Genomic DNA, 20,233 nt, shown 5'->3' with positions numbered 1-20,233 from the left:
CCGATTCTGTGTCTCCCTCTCTCTCTGCCCCTCCCCCGTTCATGCTCTGTCTCTCTCTGTCCCAAAAAAAATAAATAAACGTTGAAAAAAAAAAAAAGTTAAAAAAAAAAAAAGTGTGGGGTGGGAGAAATATATACTGTTATATGCAAAAATAATATTTTAAAGAATTCAAAGAATACTGATTATCTCTAGAGAGGAGATGAGTGAGCTGGCAGCAGGGGATGGGCCTGCCTAGGCAGGGAGGGGAACTTTCACTTTTACCCTATAACTTTGTGTGCTGTTTGAATTTTTGAATTGTGATCATATATAGCTTGTATAGTAAAAAAGAAAACAGGCTATAGAAATGTTTAAAAGGTGATACAAATGTTATACTATTAGCATTTAATTATTCTGTACTTATTTTTATCTTTCAGTTTGGAGTTATGGAAAGAACGAAAATATTTTGAATCTGACAGATCTGAGCTGAAATGATAGCTGTTACCCATGCTGGTGAATCTCTCTGTTTTTCATTCTAGCCATCTATAAATAGGGGATAATAATGTTTACCTTTCAAGGCTCTTAGTAGGATTATTTGTAACTTATGTAAAATGCCCAGGCACAATGCTTGGCACAGAGCTAAATGGATACTATTATTATTAATAATTCATTGTCATGAAAAACATGACATATTCTACTTGAAACAAATCAGATTTCTTTTTTTTTAAATATCAAAATTCTATTTTTTTTATTTTTTTTTAAAAATTTTTTTTTCAACGTTTTTATTTATTTTTGGGACAGAGAGAGACAGAGCATGAACGGGGGAGGGGCAGAGAGAGAGGGAGACACAGAATCGGAAACAGGCTCCAGGCTCTGAGCCATCAGCCCAGAGCCCGACGTGGGGCTCGAACCCACGGACCGCGAGATCGTGACCTGGCTGAAGTCGGACGCCCAACCGACTGCGCCACCCAGGCGCCCCAATTTTTTTTATTTTTTATTTATTTTTTGAGAGAGAGAGCAGGAGAGGGGCAGAGAGAAAGTGGGAGAGACAGAATTCCAAGCAAGCTCTGTGCTGTTAGCACAGACCCGACACAGGGCTTGAACTCACAAACTGTGAGATCACGACCTAGCCAATATCAAGAGTTGGACACTTAACCAACTGAGCTACCCAGGTGCCCCATTTTTTTATTTTTCATTTTTTTTTTAGTTAGATTGCTTTTGATTTTCTTGCCCTTCATGTCTCAAGTATTAACTGCTTTGGCAGAAGGGTACCAGGTTTTTTCATTTGACCATGTTAGTAACTTCTGGAGAAAAACTGGCACTAGCAACTAGTAAGTAGCTGAGAATTTTGCCTTGATATTTCATGCCAATAATAACATACATATAGCAGAAGAAATTTAATGGAAGTAGATGTTGTATGAAGTAAGAAAATGAGTATATAAATATTTAAACCATGTATTAGGGCACTAATTAAGAAATCTGGAATTTCTGGAAATCTAAAGAGCTGCATTGTAGGAAGTAATACTGCAAGTCAACTAATAAACTATTTCTAAAAATGAACTGAAAAAAAATAAGACTCTTGTCAAATCAGATATTCAAGCTCAGTTTGCAGTAACCATTATTGCCAAGAGTTACTTCATCAAAAGGCATAGCTCATAAGACTTGTTGAAAAACAATACACACTCAAGAGTTTCATCAGCTTACAAAGACCCACCGCAAAATCCCCAGATAATAATGGCTGTCTTAGAAGCTCTTTTAAATGTAATATCCTTGTAAGCTCAGTGAAAACTGCTAGCAACTTTACTACATGCTTAGGAAGTACAAATGACAACAGGAAGTAGATAATTATAACTGGACACATAATTTCACAGGAATAGAGAAGTAATTTAAAGTTCAGTTTGTTATGTAGCAGCCTAAACAATTGGTTGGTTGAAGGGTTTCACTATTGGGATTACATAAGCTCCTAGCAGTCCTCAAGGAATCTATTGCATAGCACATGAATAACTAAACATTTATAAGAAAAAACAACCACACTATATTATGCTATGGAGGTATTAAAATTTCAGGCAATTGTAAGGTGAAAGGACAAATCATCTCACCTGAGTTAAAATAAGAGCTGAATTTGTACTGCTCCATGTTCATACCACTTAAATCTAATGAACACTTACATTTAGAAATCTAGTATAAGAGAAAATTCTTAATGTATGCCTGGAATAAAAACCATTAATTTATATAATTTTATTTAAAAATATATTCTTGGGGCTCCTGGGTGGCTCAGTCAGTTAAGTGTTCAACGTCGGCTCAGGTCATGATCTCGTGGTCTGTGAGTTCGAGCCCTACATCAGGCTCTGTGCTGATAGTTTGGTGCCTGGATCCTGCTTCAGATTCTGTGTGTCTCTCTCTGCCCCTCCTCTGCTCATGTTCTGACTCTCTCTCTCTCAAAAATGAATAAACATTTAAAAAATTAAAAAAAATATGGGGAATCTGGGTGGCTCAGTCACCCAGCTGACAGTCACCCAGTTCAACAGTCACCCAGTTGAACAGTTAAGCGTTCAACTTTGGCTCAGGTCATGATCTTGTGTTCATGAGTTCTAGCCCCGCGTTGGGCTCTGTGCTGACAGCTCAGAGCCTGAAGCCTGCTTTGGATTCTGTGTGTCCCTCTCTCTTTCTGCCCCTACCTTGCTCATGCTCTTGCTCTATCTCTCTCAAAAATAAAAAAAAAAAACATTAAAAAATTTTAAAAAATAAAAAAAATACTCTCATATATAAGTCTTGGGGTACCTTTGCCAAATAACCCTTTAAATTATATTAAATGTTAAGGCTGTAACTGGTTACGTGGTAACATCTTAAGATTGGAACTGTTTACAATATTAATTTTGTTTTTGGGGTGAAAGGAATACTGAGGTGCTCTTACCTGCAAGTGCTCTTGGCAGTCTGTCATTGCCAGGTGTTTCCTGTGGATACACACAGCTGTAGTTCATGCAGGTTAGTAATGTGTCGATTTGAGATGTACGGAGATCTTCTGGAGAATACATGGGCAGGAATGCAACATCGATTGCTATCTCATGGTTCAGTCCTGTTATAGAAAAACCAGTTTTTTAAAAGTGGGTTAATACATGAAGCTAACGAGGCCAGGTTTGCTGGTTTGATCCTGACATGTGCCAAACAGCTTCACACCTATAAAAGCATGATTTCAAATCTAGGAACTAAACCCTTTGCTGTGCAAAACTTTACAAATACATGCTACTGGTTGAAAGAGAAGACACTTCAGTGCAGTTTATCACCACTGCTGAAAATAACTATCCAAAATGTTTTACCTACTGATAGAAGGTTACAATTTTAATATCCAGAGGATGGCCTGGTCACATAAATGAAGACATGTAGAACACTTTCTTGGTTATTATGTGAGGGGCCATTACAGGATAGAACAATTCAGAGATAACTACTGGTTCCCTTATTGCCATTTGGACTTAGGGATGTATGACTCAAACAAAGCCAGGATGGTAGTGACAGGGTCCCATGTGTCCTCAATTATACATTACAAACTTCAATTACTCACAGAGGTCTAGAACAGGGGTCAGCAAATTATAACCTGGGGGGTCAAATCTTCCTTGCACCAGGCTTTGTACAACCCATGAGCTCAGAATGTTTTGTTTTTAATCTTAAATGGTTGAAAAAAATCAACAGAATATTTTGTGATACGTGAAAATTATATGCAATTCAAATTTCAGTGTCTATAAATATTTATCCCCAAAGAGCATGCACATTCATTTATATATTGTCTATGGCTGATTTCACACTAAAACAGCAGAACTAAGTAGTTCAGACAGATGCTGTATGACCTGCAAAGCCTCAAACATTTACTACTTGGCCCTTTACAGGACAAATTTATTCCCTTGTACAGAACACACTTAAGGTTATCTTTTGGTTTTAGGATCTTATCTTTTAACAAATAGTACAGTAGTAAGAGATGTAATCCTCTCTTCTGAGTCCATTGCTCATGCCATGCTTGAAATGGACAGGCTATTTGGTCTCATAACACAACTTTGGTTTCATACTTTTACAAAAGGTATAATCAATTCACCACCTTCATATCTGATATTCACCAGTTATTTTAACCAAAATCTGGGAATATGTACACTTCCAGTGCTATTAGGAGAGAAGTATTTCTCAATCTTAATTCCACTGTTGCATACTTCACAAGCTGGACACACTGTTGTCATTGGCTCTAGTGTAGCTGTGAGTCTCCCTTAGGTAGGTAAGGGAGACTGGATGGGCTGCTTCTCTGGAGTATGCCAGAATTTTAAGGAGTGTGGTAAAGTCTCCCCTCAGATGATTTTGATAGGTTACCTCCTCCTACCAAGATTCCATAAGAATCAGTGAATCACTATCATTTATATTAGTTCTCTAGATTTCATTTCTGTATTAAGTTAAAGCATTAGAGAGCTAAATTCTTGGATTACGTAATAATTAAGGCGAAAATATACTCCTTTACAGAAATGTCTTACTAAGATTTGACTATTATACTGATTATATATTATAAGGTTGATGTAAGACTCAATTATCTGAAGAGCAATTCCACATTTTAAAAAGGAAAACTATAGTTGCAAATATCCATCCATTTGTTATTCTGTGCTATTTACACAAGAACTTCATATGGTAAATTCAGACTTGAGTTTTGATAGAGGAAAAAAATAACAGGCTTCCTATATATGAGTGTTTGTTTTCTCTGAAATAGAAGATACGTTTAGAGACTCAGGAGACATGATTTCTAATCATGGCCTGGGTTTTATCTAGCCAGGGGGTAGGACTAAATGATATCCAAACTTCTTTTAACTTTAAAGTTAAATACCTTTTCAGGAATCCCCTTTATTTCTTCTTTCCAGAAAGCTCACAAAAAATTACTGCCAAATGGTAATTTAGTTGTTTGCAAGTACCTAATAAAACATACTTTTTCTGTTTCCTTTTAAACATTGTTTTGTTTTATCCATCTGTGGCTTATTTTTCCTTGTATTTTATCCCTGTAAACCACTGTAAGTCCTTGAAAACAGGTAGGATATAAAACAGCATGAAAATGGGTAGGATATAAAACAGCATAATTCTAATATAGATTAGAGATGATTGGGCAGAATGACAAATTTGCCCTCTTCACATTTGATTCTTGCTTTTAAGTGATACAAAGAGACCAAGTAATGCAGTCTAGTAAAAAAAAAAATTTGAAACTTAGGTCTGACATGTCTAACAGAGTCAGCGGAAATTCATTACTTTTCATAGATTATTCACACATGCACAATCACATGTATGCACATACTTATGTGTGAGGAGGCAGAGAAGAGAGTGGGAGAGAGTAAAAAGGAGGAAGAATCTTGATAAAGGTCAAGGTAATGCATTCCAGTGCTGTAGATACAAAAATCTTTGAAATGAATTTTCTTTCAGCCATTAATTTACTAATGACTTTTCCTCATTCTTTTAAGGTAACATGACCTTCCCTTAAGATACAAATACAAATAAATTTTTTTTGTTGTTAACTATGAGAATAGCTTATTTTGGCTAAGATTTTATTTAGGAATTTTTTTTGTGTGTGTACATTTTTCATTCATTGGAAACAAATGTAAAATTAAATGTAACTTTAAGAATGTGTTGACTTTTTAAAAAGTTTTTATATAAATTCAAGTTAGTGAACATACAGTGTAATACCAGTTTCAGGGGTATAACATAGCGATTTGACACTTCTGTACAACACTCAGTGCTCATCAAAACAAATGTCCTCCTTAATCCCTGTTACCTATTTAATCCATTCCCCTCACCCACCTTCTCTGTGGTAACCATCAGTTTGTTCTCTTAAAAAAAAAGTGTTGCCTTTTAAATTTCTGTAAGTTTTATAGCTACTTCTCAGTTTTGAACTGCCTGAGAAAAATCAGTTTATTTTCCCTTACAGACCAGGGAAGTTTTTTAAGTAGCTTCTTTCTGTTACAAACTGAGTTAGTTGAGAATTTTATTTTCTTCAGGGGCTAAACAGATCTCTGTTCATAGAAGCCTCTCTAGATTAGTATGATTGGTACCTTTTTTCTTTAACTTACATTTTACCTTTCAATAGTTCAGATACACCAAGAAAGAGACAGAAAACATGAGCAAGAAAGTGGTGGCTAAAGAAGAACAAAATCAGTTTTAGAAGTAGTCAGGTTGTCAGGGGTGAGGAAAGTTCCCTTGGTTCCCATTCTCTTCTGCCCAAATACTTTCCTAGGACTTGCCAATGTTTAAAAGCCCACAGAGCTTAATGTATTCCAGAGTCAGTGCTCCATTCCTTTGGTTTGAGCCAAGCAGGAGCGTTCCTTGGACATTATTTCTTTTGGAGGGGGGAGCATAATTTCTTAAAGCAAAATAGTATCATCTATATTGAAAATATATTAAATTAATAATTTTCAAAGAAAATAACACTTGACTTACCTAGGATGGTTACTTCGAAATGTCCAAGGCTTCGGGCGCTTTTAAAGTCCTCAAGTTTTGGAGGCCTTCCCTCTGGTGGTATGTATTTTGCAGGCTGAGAATTAAACTGCTCAGTGAGAAACTTTCTCTGCTCGAAAATAAATTTCCGTGGAATACTTTCAGGATGAACACAGCTATAATGAAAGTGATCTATTAAGCCAAACTTTTTCTCTCTCCACAGAGGACTTTCCCATCTATCGCTTATAGTTTTTCTCGCTTTCCCTTGGACACCAGCGCTTGTGCTTTCTCGACCTGTTAAAGACACAATGAGACAGACACAATGGACCTTATTTATAAATCAAACAAATTAAGTCGTTCAGTACAAAAAAGCACAGATTAAGGAGGAATAGTTTAGTCAACTTTAACAATCAAACCACTTATAAAATATAAATTGAATGTCCAAGAGATAATTGTTATTACAGTGAAAACTAAATTCATTTTCAAAATAAACTTTTACTGCAAAATATTAAACACTGATATTATTTTCTCTGTTGCTTGGATTATGAAGATTTGTAATTACCTTCCTTATACTTTTTCTGTATTTTCTAAACTCTCTTAAATAAACAAATATTTCTTTTATATTCAGTGACAAATTCAAGTTAAGTCAAATTCAAAACTGTTAGATATGGGACCACCACTCACTATTGGTGGAATTTAAGCTTAAAATAAAATTTTGTTAATCTTTGCTAAAAGCAGCTTGAACAAATACAAAATACAGTCTTTTTCATGGATATAACTCTGCTTCATGAAGACAATTTATTATATATGATACTCCTTTTAGATATAAATAACATGGAAATCAAAGAGGGAACTAAACTCAGATGACAGACCCCTTCAATTTTTTTTTTAATGAAATTTATTGTCAAATTGGTTTCCACACAACACCCAATGCTCATCCCAATGGGTGCCCTCCTCAATGCCCATCACCCACAAGACCCCTTAAATTCTTGTTTGTTTTCTATCATCAAGTCAGTTTATCACTTATGTACAATTTATCTAACACATTTAATTTTTAAGGCAGAATATAATTTCTCCCCTACATATTATGACATCCATTGATTCAGCAAATAATTACTGAGCACTTATTATATATATTCCAGATACTGTGCTGAGGACTTTGGTAAAATAAAATTTTAATTGAATAATACACCCTGGGACCTGAAGACATATGGCAGAATCAGAAAAAAAAAAGGTCTGGAACAAGACTGTCTTGTTATCAGTTCTGGTACCTCAGACAAGCTGATAGCAACTCGGTTTCAGAGTTTACCAAGGTTGCTGAATTGCTTCCTTGCAGGTGGCCTATGCCTTGGTGTTCATTATTATTCTAGCATAAAAAACCTTGCTGAGGCCGAAGGGGGTTCTAACAGAAAGATTTCAATGTGGTAAATATATCATTTCTGCTTTTGAAACATACCCTATTCCCAGACTACTTTCTTAAGCTTTTCAAAACCTAGCCAGAGACTTCCCAAAAATTTATTATGAGGTAAAATACTAGACTGCGTTGTAAGAGAAGATGAAATTGAATATGTAGTTACTCACCAAGAATTCAAAATACTGCAATATTACAAAAGAGTTTATTTCAAAATTCAGATGATGAACACACTTAACTTCCTATAATAATGCTTGATAACAAAAGGATAAAAAATTTAACTGCACATGAAAAAAAAAGGAATCAATCAAAGCCAACAGGAAAATTCAGTTAATAGGACTAAACTGAGAACTGTATAATGACTTAATATTTTTATTTTCTAAAATAAATCTCCTTTCCCTAAACTTATACAAATACATAATTAGAATAGCAGTTAAGTAGCTATTACAATATTCAAGATATAGTGAGCATTCCTGACTTATTTGTTCTAAAATACAGCATGCAAAGAACAAATTATAGGCTATTCCAAATTTTAAAAATTAAATAATTACATCTGCTTTACAGAAAAAAAATCCTATGACTGACCCTGACAGAAATAAGTCAGAATATTTTCTATGCTTGTTTTGAGTGTTGATATCAAGGACTGGTAAGATACAAATTTTTATTTGAAAAATTCCTCTGAAAAATCCCACTTTGTTTTTATCGTAACTTGGGATTGTAACTACCTACTCCAATTATATGTTCACAATTATTACAAATGGGTATGAATTCAATACAAGAGATATTGGCAGTCACTGGTTGTGAAAAGCAAGATTTCAAAGGCAATAATTAGGAGACATAGTTCAGGTTTTTCTAAAGATATGATGGAAAATTATGAACTGGAATTCTTTTTAGTTTGAATACTACTAAAATTACCATATGAAACACATGTTTTTAAGCCTAATGCACAACAAAGATACAGGTTAATTACCTAGCTAAATTGTGTGTGTGTGTATGATTATATGTTGTAACTTATTTTAATGATTCATTTTACCCTAATTTCTGGTGAGAACAGAATCATGTTTTAATGGGGAGAAATTTCAGGAAAAGACCACATTTTGGTTGTGAGGCAAACAAACAAACAAACAAACAAAAATAAGAAAACAACCACATTATAAATGTATGGATATAGGCATGGTGATTTTGTTTCCTCACAAAATCTACTCTGAGCATTTCTCATTCTATAAATAAAAGTGATGGGCAGGGGTGTATGGAAGCATTTGGGAGGGAGAGGAGCTATTTTCTTTGCCTCTTCCCCCCTTGCATCTACTAACTCCACCTTGGTGTAAGATCTACATGGCTAGAAAAGAACAGGGTATTTTTCACTCACTAGCAAGTATAAAATAGACTTTTTTAAAAAGTGTGTAAGAGCTACCTGTAGTATTTTGTGATCTCAGTAATACTGTTATTGTCATACTCAACAGTGAAAAACTGAAAAGCATTTTCTATAAGATCAGGAACAAGACCAGGATGCCCTCTCTTACCACTTTTATTCAATAGAATATTGTAAGTCCTAACCATAGCAATAAGGCAAGAAAAAAAAGGCATCCAAATTGGAAAAGAAGTAAAACTGTCACTATGTGCAGATGACATGATATATATATTCCCAAAGTTTCCACTTAAAAAAACCTGTGAGAGCTAAAAAACAAATTCAGTAAAGATGCAGGATACAAAATCAATATACAGAGATGTGTAGTATTTCTTCTATACACTAACAACTATCATATTCTTCTATACACTAACAACTATCATAAAGAGAAATTAAGAAAGTAATCACATTCACAATTGCACCAAAAAGAATGAAATACCTAAAAATAAATTTAATGAAGGTGGTAAAAGACCTGTATACTGAAAACTATAAGACAGTGATGAAAAAAATGAAGATGATACAAACAAATGGAAAAATATTATGTGTTCACAGACTGGAAGAATTAATATTGTTAAAATGTCAATGCTACCCAAAGCAATCTACAGATTCCATGCAATCCCCATCAAAATTTTAATGGCATTTTCCATAGAACTAGAACAAGTAATTCCAAGGTTTGTATGGATCCACTAAAGATCCTGAATAGCCAGGACAGTCTTTATTTTTTTTCAATATATGAAATTTATTGCCAAATTGGTTTCCATACAACACCCAGTGCTCATCCCAAAAGGTGCCCTCCTCAATATCCATCCCCCACCCTCCCCTCCCTCCCACCCCCCATCAACCCTCAGTTTGTTCTCAGTTTTTAAGAGTCTCTTATGCTTTGGCTCTCTCCCACTCTAACCTCTTTTTTTTTTTTCCTTCCCCTCCCCCATGGGTTTCTGTTAAGTTTTTCAGGATCCACATAAGAGTGAAAACATATGGTATCTGTCTTTCTCTGTATGGCTTATTTCAGGAGTACTGATGCATAGGGGCACTTGTACCCCAATGTTTATAGCAGCACTCTCAACAATAGCCAAATTATGGAAAGAGCCTAAATGTCCATCAACTGATGAATGGATAAAGAAATTGTGGTTTATATACACAATGGAGTACTATATGGCAATGAGAAAGAATAAAATATGGCCCTTTGTAGCAACGTGGATGGAACTGGAGAGTGTTATGCTAAGTGAAATAAGCCAGGACAGTCTTTAGAAAAAGAATAACAAATCTGGAGGTATCATACTCCCAGATTTCAAACTATACTACAAAGCTATATAATAATCAAAACAGTATTTGGCACAAAAATAGACACACAGATCAACTGAACGGAACTGAGAGCCCAGAAAGAAACCCACACAGACAATTGTATACAGACAATTAATTTATGGTAAAGGAGTCAAGAACGTACAAAGGATAAAGGACAGCTATTTCAACAAATGGTGCTGAGAAAACTGGACAGCCACATGCAAAAGGATGAAACTAGATCAGTAACTTAAACCATACACAAAAATTAACTCAAAATGAATTAAAGATTTGAATGTAGACCTGAAACCATAAAATTCCTAGAAGAAAACATAGGCAGTAAGCTCTTAAGGCACTAAGACACTGGTCTTAGTGAGGTGTTTCTGGATCTGACTCCAAAGGCAAGGAAAACAAAAGCAAAAATAAACAAATGGGACATCATACTAAAAAATGTTTGCATGGTAAAAGAAGCCATCATTAAAACAAAAAGGCAACCTACTCAATGGGAGGAGATATTTGCATATATCTGATAAGGGATTAATATCCAAAATATAGAAAGAACTCATACCACTCAACAATTAAAAAAAATCTGATTAAAGAAAGGGCAGAGGATCTGAATAGACATTTTTCCAAAGAAGACATACAGATGGCCAACAAGCATATGAAAAGAAGTTCACCACTGCTAATTATTAGGGAAATGCATATAAAAACCAGAACAAAATATCACCTCACACCTGTTAGAATGGCTATTATCAAAAAGACAAGAAATAACTATTGGAGAGGAAGTGGAGAGAAGGGGAACCCTCATGCACTCTTGTTGGGAACTTAAATTGGTGCAGCTGCTAGGAAAACAGCGTGGAAGTTTTGTTTTTTTAATTAAGAATAGATTTGCCATATAGATCTAGCTGTTCCACTTCTGAGTATTTATCCAAATAATACAAAACACTAACGTGAAAAGATACACACGTTTTTATCTTCACTGTCACATTATTTATAATAGCTCCAATAAACATCTTAGAGCATGTCTCCTTGTGCACCCAACACATAGGTCAGAGGGTATAATATATTTTTAATAAATTAGGTATTGTCAAATTACTCTGAAAGGTAGTTGTACCACTTTTTATCTAAGAAAGGGGAACATGACTCTTTCTCTCTTTGAAATACACACATATCTGCTTATATTATAAAACAAACAATGGAAAAATACATCGTATAATCAATTAAAAAGTTACCTACAGTGGGCGAGAAGGAATAGGATGCAGGGAACAAAAATAAAAACTAAACTTCTTTAACTATATGTTCTTTTGTGTATTTGACTATTGAACCATGAAAATAATTTACAAAATTAAATGTTTATTTAAAGAAAGCAATCCTTAAGCATCAAAATAAATGAACCTAAAATATATCTATCCAGTTGGTAGTATAACCACACAGAAATAAATATCACCAGTGATTTTAAAGTATAATAATTCATACATCCTTTGTGGGCATATTCAAAAGATAAAATCACTGCAAAACAAACAAACAAACCTTAACTGTTTATAGTAATATTGTTCATAGAAAGGTTAAGGTGATTATTCTGAAACTGTTCTTATATGTGGTGAGTGAAAGCAAACAAATTACTATGTAATATTCTGATTATATCATCTCCAGGGTCTTCAGAGCCAGGATTTTTGCAGTGGAAAAAAAACCTCTCTTCTGTCTTTATCTCCTATGTCAAAACTCTGTAGTTGTGAATTTTAATTGAAAATATAAAAACAAAATCATGACATATTTTGTCTTAACTGTGCAACCAACTAGTGAGTTGAGTACATTTTCTAGTTCTGTCTACTGTAAAGGTCTAGAAATAATAATGAGACCAGTATCAGTCAACACCCATAATGCCTAATGTGTAGTCTTCAAATACCAGAGCTCTGTGGAGAAATAGCTGATTCCATGTCTGGGGCAGAAAATGTTCACAGTTGGTTGGCATGGATATACTTTGTCAAATCAGATAGAAAAAAGCTATTGCAAACTATTAGAGTCATATCAAAAGGACTTATAAATAAATTTGAAGAGTTTCCTACTAGCCAAAGATGAGACAGTGTGGCTAATAATAAGAATGGCAACTGCAAAAGAAAAAACACATCAAGTTTGTTTGTTTGTTTGTTTGTTTATATGAAATTTATTGTCAAATTGGTTTCTATACAACACCCAGTGCTCATCCCAACAGGTGCCCTCCTCAATACCCATCACCCACCCTCCCCTCCCTCCCAGCCCCCATCAACCCTCAGATTGTTCTCAGTTTTTAAGAGTCTCTTATGGCTGTTGGTGGGAATAGAAACTGGTGCAGCTGCTCTGGAAAACAGTGTGGAGGTTCCTCAAAAAATTAAAAATAGATCTACCCTATGACCCAGCAATAGCACTGCTAGGAATTTACCCAAGGGATACAGGAGTGTTGATGCATAGGGGCACTTGTACCCCAATGTTTACAGCAGCACTTTCAACAATAGTCAAATTATGGAAAGAGCCTAAATGTCCATCAATATCACGTATATTTAAATCCATGTTCACATTATTTAAAACACCAAAGGCAAAATCTAATTGGTGATCTTTGGAAAATTCTAGGGATCCAACTCATTATTTTGAAAATTGATAAAGAGAAAGAATCAAGCATGTGTCCTGTCTTTTCTCAATGAACTGTACATCTTAGTAACCAAATAATAAATTAAAAGAAGTTCCTCCTTATAAAGCTGTATCAGCTACTAAATGAAGAAGGAATGACAGAATTAGGGTATGACTGTTTTGCAGCCCCTTACAAATTAATGGTCCTAAGCATGTTATCAACAGCCACTAACAATATCAAGAAACAAGAACACTTTATGAGTTGAGGAAAAGAGCACAATAGGCAACTCAAAGCTTCCATTCCCTACCCCGAAACATTTAAAAATAAGCAGAAACTGTCAGAAATGACTTTGTCAGAAATCTACAAAAACAATCAAATGTTTACAGCAACAAAGTGAATACTGAATCAAGAAAGAGGTCACTTAAAAATATTAGGAAAGCTTTGTGGCATTGTTTTCTTGCCTTTTACCCACTCGCTCCCCAGCAGGGTAGCATTCTTTAAGAAGACAACCTGCATTCCTAGCATGGGACCCTGGTCCAAGGTTCTGGAGGGAGCAGAGCAGATGTTATTCACAAATTATTGTGTAGATCTTTTCTAACTTGTCTGAGGCTTTCTGAAGGACTGATACAAGACTCCTGTCTCTGTTTCACCTAATCTGGAACTCACCCAGGATGGAAAAGCAGTGGGCATTACTGGAAAACATTAGAAGTTAGACAAACAACTCCCAGATACCTGGAGCAGAAGATTACACTGAGACATAAACTGCCTAAAGCCAGAGAGGAAAAGCCAGGGACAAAGTTTTATTGGGAAACTGATGCATTCCAAATCATTCCTGTATCTTGGGAAATTTAGAAAGCCAAGTGCACATTCAGGATGAGATGCATACACAGAAAAGACCTAAGACCGTAAGATTTTCACCTTGGGCTGATTCCTAGGCTTGGTGTAAGTCTAGCCAAGTATTGAAGGTGAGCCTGAAAATAGAGCCAATCTGCAAAGGCTGGAAGGGGTAGTATCTCAGTTTTTAGTTCCTGTTATTCAAAGAAATTCATGTCAAAAAATAGCTTAATACATGCTAAGTAAAAGAAATTTCAGGGACCACACATAAGAAATAGCCTCAAAAATTTTTGGGAAAAGTCACTAGACCATATTAATGTACAATTTACATTCCCACCACAAGCACACAAAATTTCCTTTACTACAACATAGAAAGTATCTTCTATGAACACAACGGAATGAAACTAGAAGTTAATAATTGAAGGAAAACTGGAGAATTCACAAATAAGTGGAAATTAAACAATACCCTCGTGTGTGTGTGCATGCGTGCAAGCGTGGTTTGTGTGCACAGTCCGCATTGCCCACCATTATGGCTCTAACCTCTAACTTGAAAATGGGCAGTAATTGCATAGTAAACCTGCATCAAATGTGGATTTCTTTAAAAAACACACTATTAAAGTAACTAATAGGTCAAAGAAGAAATCACAAGGGAAATTATAAAATACCTTGAGGGGCGCCTGGGTGGCTCAGTCGGCTAAGTGTCCGACTTCAGCTCAGGTCACGATTTCGCAGTTTGTGGGTTCGAGCCCCGCGTCGGGCTCTGTGCTGACAGCTCAGAGCCTGGAGCCTGTTTCAGATTCTGTGTCTCCCTTTCTCTCTGACCCACCCCATTCATGCTCTATCTCTCTCTGTCTCAAAAATAAATAAACATTAAAAAAAATAAAAAAAATAAAATACCTGGAATGAAAACAAAAATACAACATAAATCTTATAAAATGCAGTGAAAATAGCCAGCAGAGGGAAATTTATAGCTGAAATGGTAACATTAAAAAAGAAGAACTCAATTCAATTACCTAACATTATACTTTGAGGAACGAGAAAACTAGAAAGCTAAACTCAAAGAAGGAAATAATTATGTTTAAAGCAGATATAAATGAAATGGAGAACAGAAAAATAGATAGAATCTATGAAATCAAAAATTCATCCTTTGAAAGATCAAGAGAATTGATCTTTACCTAGACTAACCTCCTAAAAAAGAAAGAAAACACAAATAACCAACATTAGAAGTGAAAGTGGGATTCACTACAGAAATAGGATTATAATAGAATACTATGAACAGTCATATGCCAACAAATTTGATAACCCAGATGAAACAGAGAAATTGCTAGAAATAAATTACCTAAACTCACTCAAGAAGAAATAGAAAATCTCCATATATCTATAACCAGAGATTGAATGAGTACTTAAAAATCTCTCAACCAAGAGAAATCTAACATCAGATGGCTTCAATGGTGAATTCTATCAAATATTTAAAGAATTAACATCAATACATCTCAAAAATCTTCCAAAAAAATAGCAGATGAAAGAACATTTCCAAACTCATTTTATGAGGGCAGTATTACCCTGATACTACTAGAAAAGAAAATGATGGACCAACATCTCTTATTAATATAGATGCATAAATACTCAACAAAATACTAGCAAACCGATTACCATAACTTCTTAAAAAGATTATACACCATGACTGTGGGATTTATCCAAGAAATGGAAGGGTGGTTCAACAGAAAATATCAGTAAACACAATGCATTGTATCAATAGAATGAAGAAAATACCAGAGAATCATTCTATTTGATGCCAAAAAAGGCATCCAAGAGCCTGAGCTAGAAGGTGCATGTGGGAGGAGCATTCCCTAGCTAAACAGACATCCTGTCCCAGGACAGGCTAAATTATCAGAAACCAGGAAGGTTTCTGGTAAGTTCCAGCAAGATAAACAATCCAGAAAGGAGGAAGAAGGTAACAGTAGAGTAGGAGGACCCTAGGCATATTTTATCCCATGAACACAAATAGACAACCATAAAATCATCCTAAATACTGGAGAAATAGACCTGAAGACTGACAGAATAAACTCCACAACTAAAGGGAGAGAAGAGGTCACATCAAGGATGGAGCAAGAGACATAACTGGATTCTCTAACACAGAGAAGAAGGCAGAGACTTAGACAAAAATGACAATATGGAGGAATTTATTCCAAATGGAAGAACAAGATGAGGCCACAGCCATAAATCTCAGCAAAACAGATATAAGTAACATGACTGATGGAAAATTTAAAGCAACAATCATTAGGATATTCACTGAGCTTGAGAAGAGAATAGAAGACATCAGTGAGACCCTTGCCAAGGAGATAAATGAGTTAAAAAGAATCAGAGATAAAGAATGAAATAAATGAGACTGGAAACAGGCTTGATGCAATGAACAGTGGAATGGAAGAAGCAGAGGAACAAATTAGTGACCTAGAAGACAAAATAATGGAAAATAAGCTGAACAAAAGAGAGGGAAAAAAGAATCATGTAACAAGAGAACAGGCTTAGGGATAACATTTGTATTATAGGAGTCCCAGAAGAAGAAGAGAGAGAAAAGGGGGAAATTTTTATTTCAAGAAGTAATAGCTGAAGATTTTCCTAAAGTAGGGGAAGAAACAGACATCCAGATTCAAGAGGCACAGAGAACACCCATCAAAATCAACAAAAGCAGGCCTACACCAAGACATTGTAATTAAGCTAGCAAAATATAGCGATGAACAACAAAATCTTAAAAGCAGCAAGACAAAAGAAGCCCTTAACCCACAAGAAAAACTCATAAAGCTGGCTGGAGATTTCTCAACAGTAACTTGGCAAGCCAGAAGGGAGTGGTATGATATATTCAAAATGCTGAATGGGAAAAATCTGCAGCCAAGAACACTTTATCCAGCAAAGCTATCACTCCGAATTTAAGGAGAAAGTTTCCCAAGCAAACAAAAACTAAAGGAGTTTGTGACCACTAAACCAGCCCTGAAAGAATATTAAAGGGGACCAAATCTTTGAGTGGGAAGGAAAGACCAAATGTGACAAAGACAAGAAAGGAGAAAAAAATCTCCATAAACAACAAAAAAACAAGTAATAAAATGGCATTAAATATGTATCTATCAACAATTAGTCTGAGGAGTGCCTGGGTGGCTCAGTCGGTTGAGCGTCCAACTTCAGCTCAGGTCATGATCTCACAGCTCATGAGTTCAAGCCCCGTGTTGGGCTCTGTGCTGACAGCTCAGAGCCTGGAGCCTGCTTCGGATTCTGTGTCTCCCTCTCTCTCTGCCCCTAACCCACTCGCATCCCATCTCTGTCTCTCTCAAAAATAAATATTAAAAAAAATAGTCTGAATGTAAATGGACTAAACACTTCAAATACATATCTATCAATAATTAGTCTGAATGTAAATGGACTAAACACTTCAATCAAAAGACAAAGGGTTCCAGAATGCATAAAAAACAAAACCCATCTATATGCTGCCTACAAAAGACTCATTTTAGACCTAAACACACCAGCAGATTGAAAGTGAAAGGATGGAGAAACACGCAAAGCTTCTTTATTAAATACTAGCAAACACAATCCAATAGTACATTAAAATAAATCATTCACCATGATCAAGTGGGATTTATTCTTGGGTTACAAGTGTGGTTCAATACAGAAATCAAAGTGACACATCACATTAATAAAAGAAAGGATAAGAACAATATGATCCTTTCAATAGACATAGATAAAGCATATGACAAAGTACACATCCATTCATGACAAAAATTCTCTGCAAAGTAGGCCTGGGGGAACATACCTCAACATAATCAAGGCCATACATATAAAAACCCACAGCTAACATCATCCTCAATGGGGAAAAACTGAAAGCTTTTCCTCTATTGTCAGGAATAAGACAGGGATGTCCACTCATCGTTATTTAACACAGTGCTGGAAGTCCTAGCCTCAACAATCAGACAACAAAAAACAACAAAAGGCATCCAAATTGGCAAGGAAGAAGTCAAACTTTCATTATTTGCAGATGACATGATAAAATATATAGAAATCCAAAAACACTCCACCAAAAAAAAAAAAAAAAAAAACTGCTAGAACTGATACATGAATTCAGTAAAGTTGCAGCTACATGAATTCAGTAAAGTTGCAGGATACAAAAATCAACATACAGAAATCTGTTGCATGTTCATACACCAATAATGAAGCAGCAGAAAGAGAAATTAAGGAAATCAATCCCGTTTCCTTTGCACCAAAACCAATAAGATACCTAGGAATAAACTAACCAAAGAGGTGAAAGACATGTCCTCTGAAAACTACAAAACATTGATGAAAGAAACTGAAGATGACACAAACAAATGGAAAGACATTCCATGCTCATGGATTAAAAGAACAAATATTGTTAACATGCCTATACCACCCAAAGCAATCTACTTATTTAATGCAATCCCTATCAAAATGCCAATGGTATTTTTCATAGAGCTAGAACAAACAATCCTATAATTTGTATGAACCACAAAAGATCCAGAATAGCCAAAGCAATCTTGAAAAAGAAAAGCAAAGCTGGAGGCATCACAACTCCAGACTTCAAGTTATATTACAAGGCTGTAGTAACCAAAAAATACGGTACCAGCACAAAAATAGATAGATCAACAGAACAGAATAGAAAACCCAGAAATGAACCCATAACTATATGGTCAATTAATATTCAACAAAGCAGGAAAATATATCCAATGGGAAAAAGACAGTCTCTTCAACAAATGGTGTTGGGAAAACTGGACAACAACATGCACAAAAATAAACCTAGACCAGTTTCTTACACCATCAAAAAATTAAAATGGATGAAAGACCTAAACATGAGACAGGAAACCACAGGCAGTAACCTCTTTGACGTCATCCATAGCAACTTCTTTCTAAATAACTCTCCTGAGGCAAGGGAAACAAAAGCATAAATAAACTATAGGGACTTCATCAAAATAAAAAGCTTCTGCACAGCAAAGGAAACAACCAAAAAAAACTAAACAGCAACCTATAGAATGGGAGAAGATATTTGCAAATGACATATCTGATAAAGGGTTAGTATCCAAAATATATAAAGAACTTATATAACTCAATACCCCCCAAATGAATATTCCAATTAAAAATGGCAGAAGACATGAATAGACATTTTTTCAAAGAAGACATACAGATGACCAACAGACACATGAAAAGATGCTCAACATCACTCATCATTAGGAAATGAGAAATTAAAACTACAATGAGATACCACTTCACACCTGTCAGAATGGCTAAAATTAGCACAAGAAAATAACAGGTGTTACCAAGGATGTGGAGAAAAAGGAACCCTTCTGCACTGTTAGTGGGAATTCAAACTGGTGCTACCATTCTGGAAAATAATACAGAGTTTCCTCAAAAAGCTGAAAATAGAACTACCTTATGATCCAACAATTGCACTACTACGTATTTACCCAGAGAATAAAAAACATTAATTCAAAGGGATACATGCACCTCAATCTTTATAGTGCATTAGCTACAATATCCAAATTATGGCAACAGCCGAAGTGTCCACTGGCTGATGAATGCACAAGGAAAATGTGATGTATATATATTTGCTATGTGTATACATATAGGTGTGTGTGTGTGTGTGTGTGTGTGTGTATACAATGGAGTATTACTCAGCCACTAAAAAGAATGAAGTCTTGCCATTTGCAAAGACAGATGGAGCTATAGAGTGTTTTGCTAAGCGAAGTAAGTCAGTTGGAGAAATATAAACACCACATGATTTCACTCATGTGGAATTTAAGAAACAAATGAGCAATGGGGAAAAAAAGAGAAAAAGAGGCAAATCAAGAAAAGACTTAACTATAGAGAACAAAGTGATGGTTATCGGAGGGGAATGGGGGTGGGTGGGTGAAATAAGTGATGGGGATTAAGGCATACACGTGTTGTAATGAGCACCAGGTATTGTATGTGTTGTAATGAGCACCACGTACTGTATGGAAGTGCTGAACTGTTATATTGTACAGCTGAAGCTAATATTACACTGCATGTTGACTAACTGGAATTTAAGTAAAAAGTGTAAAAAATGCATCAGACAAAATCCAACAATCATTCATAATAAAAGAACACAGAAAACTAGGAGCAGACAGGATTTTCCTCAATATGAAAATGGGCTTTTACAAAAACGGCACAGCTAACATAATACTCAATGATAAAGTACTGAAAGTTTCCCCCCTAAAGATGAGAAACAAGACAGGGATGTCCACTTTCACCAATGCTA

The 20,233-nt window shown here is 35.3% G+C and overlaps 1 protein-coding gene across 1 annotated transcript in view; it reads right to left on the bottom strand.

The window, feature by feature from the left end:
• The window catches only part of RADX (RPA1 related single stranded DNA binding protein, X-linked), an 87,962-nt gene that overhangs the window by 9,724 nt on the left and 58,005 nt on the right, over window positions 1-20,233 (bottom strand). Inside the window, exons 12-13 of the mRNA XM_030306224.2 lie at window positions 6,424-6,714; window positions 2,891-3,052 (exon numbers count right to left, since the gene is read on the bottom strand). Of these exons, the coding sequence (XP_030162084.1) occupies window positions 2,891-3,052; window positions 6,424-6,714 (453 nt within the window). The remainder of the gene's footprint in view (window positions 1-2,890; window positions 3,053-6,423; window positions 6,715-20,233) is intronic.

This window comes from Lynx canadensis, chromosome X (genome assembly GCF_007474595.2).
Source record: "Lynx canadensis isolate LIC74 chromosome X, mLynCan4.pri.v2, whole genome shotgun sequence".
NCBI classification, from domain to species: domain Eukaryota; kingdom Metazoa; phylum Chordata; class Mammalia; order Carnivora; family Felidae; genus Lynx; species Lynx canadensis.
The sequence above is the reverse complement of the archived record's forward strand: the minus strand, read 5'-3'. Positions and strand labels throughout refer to the sequence as shown.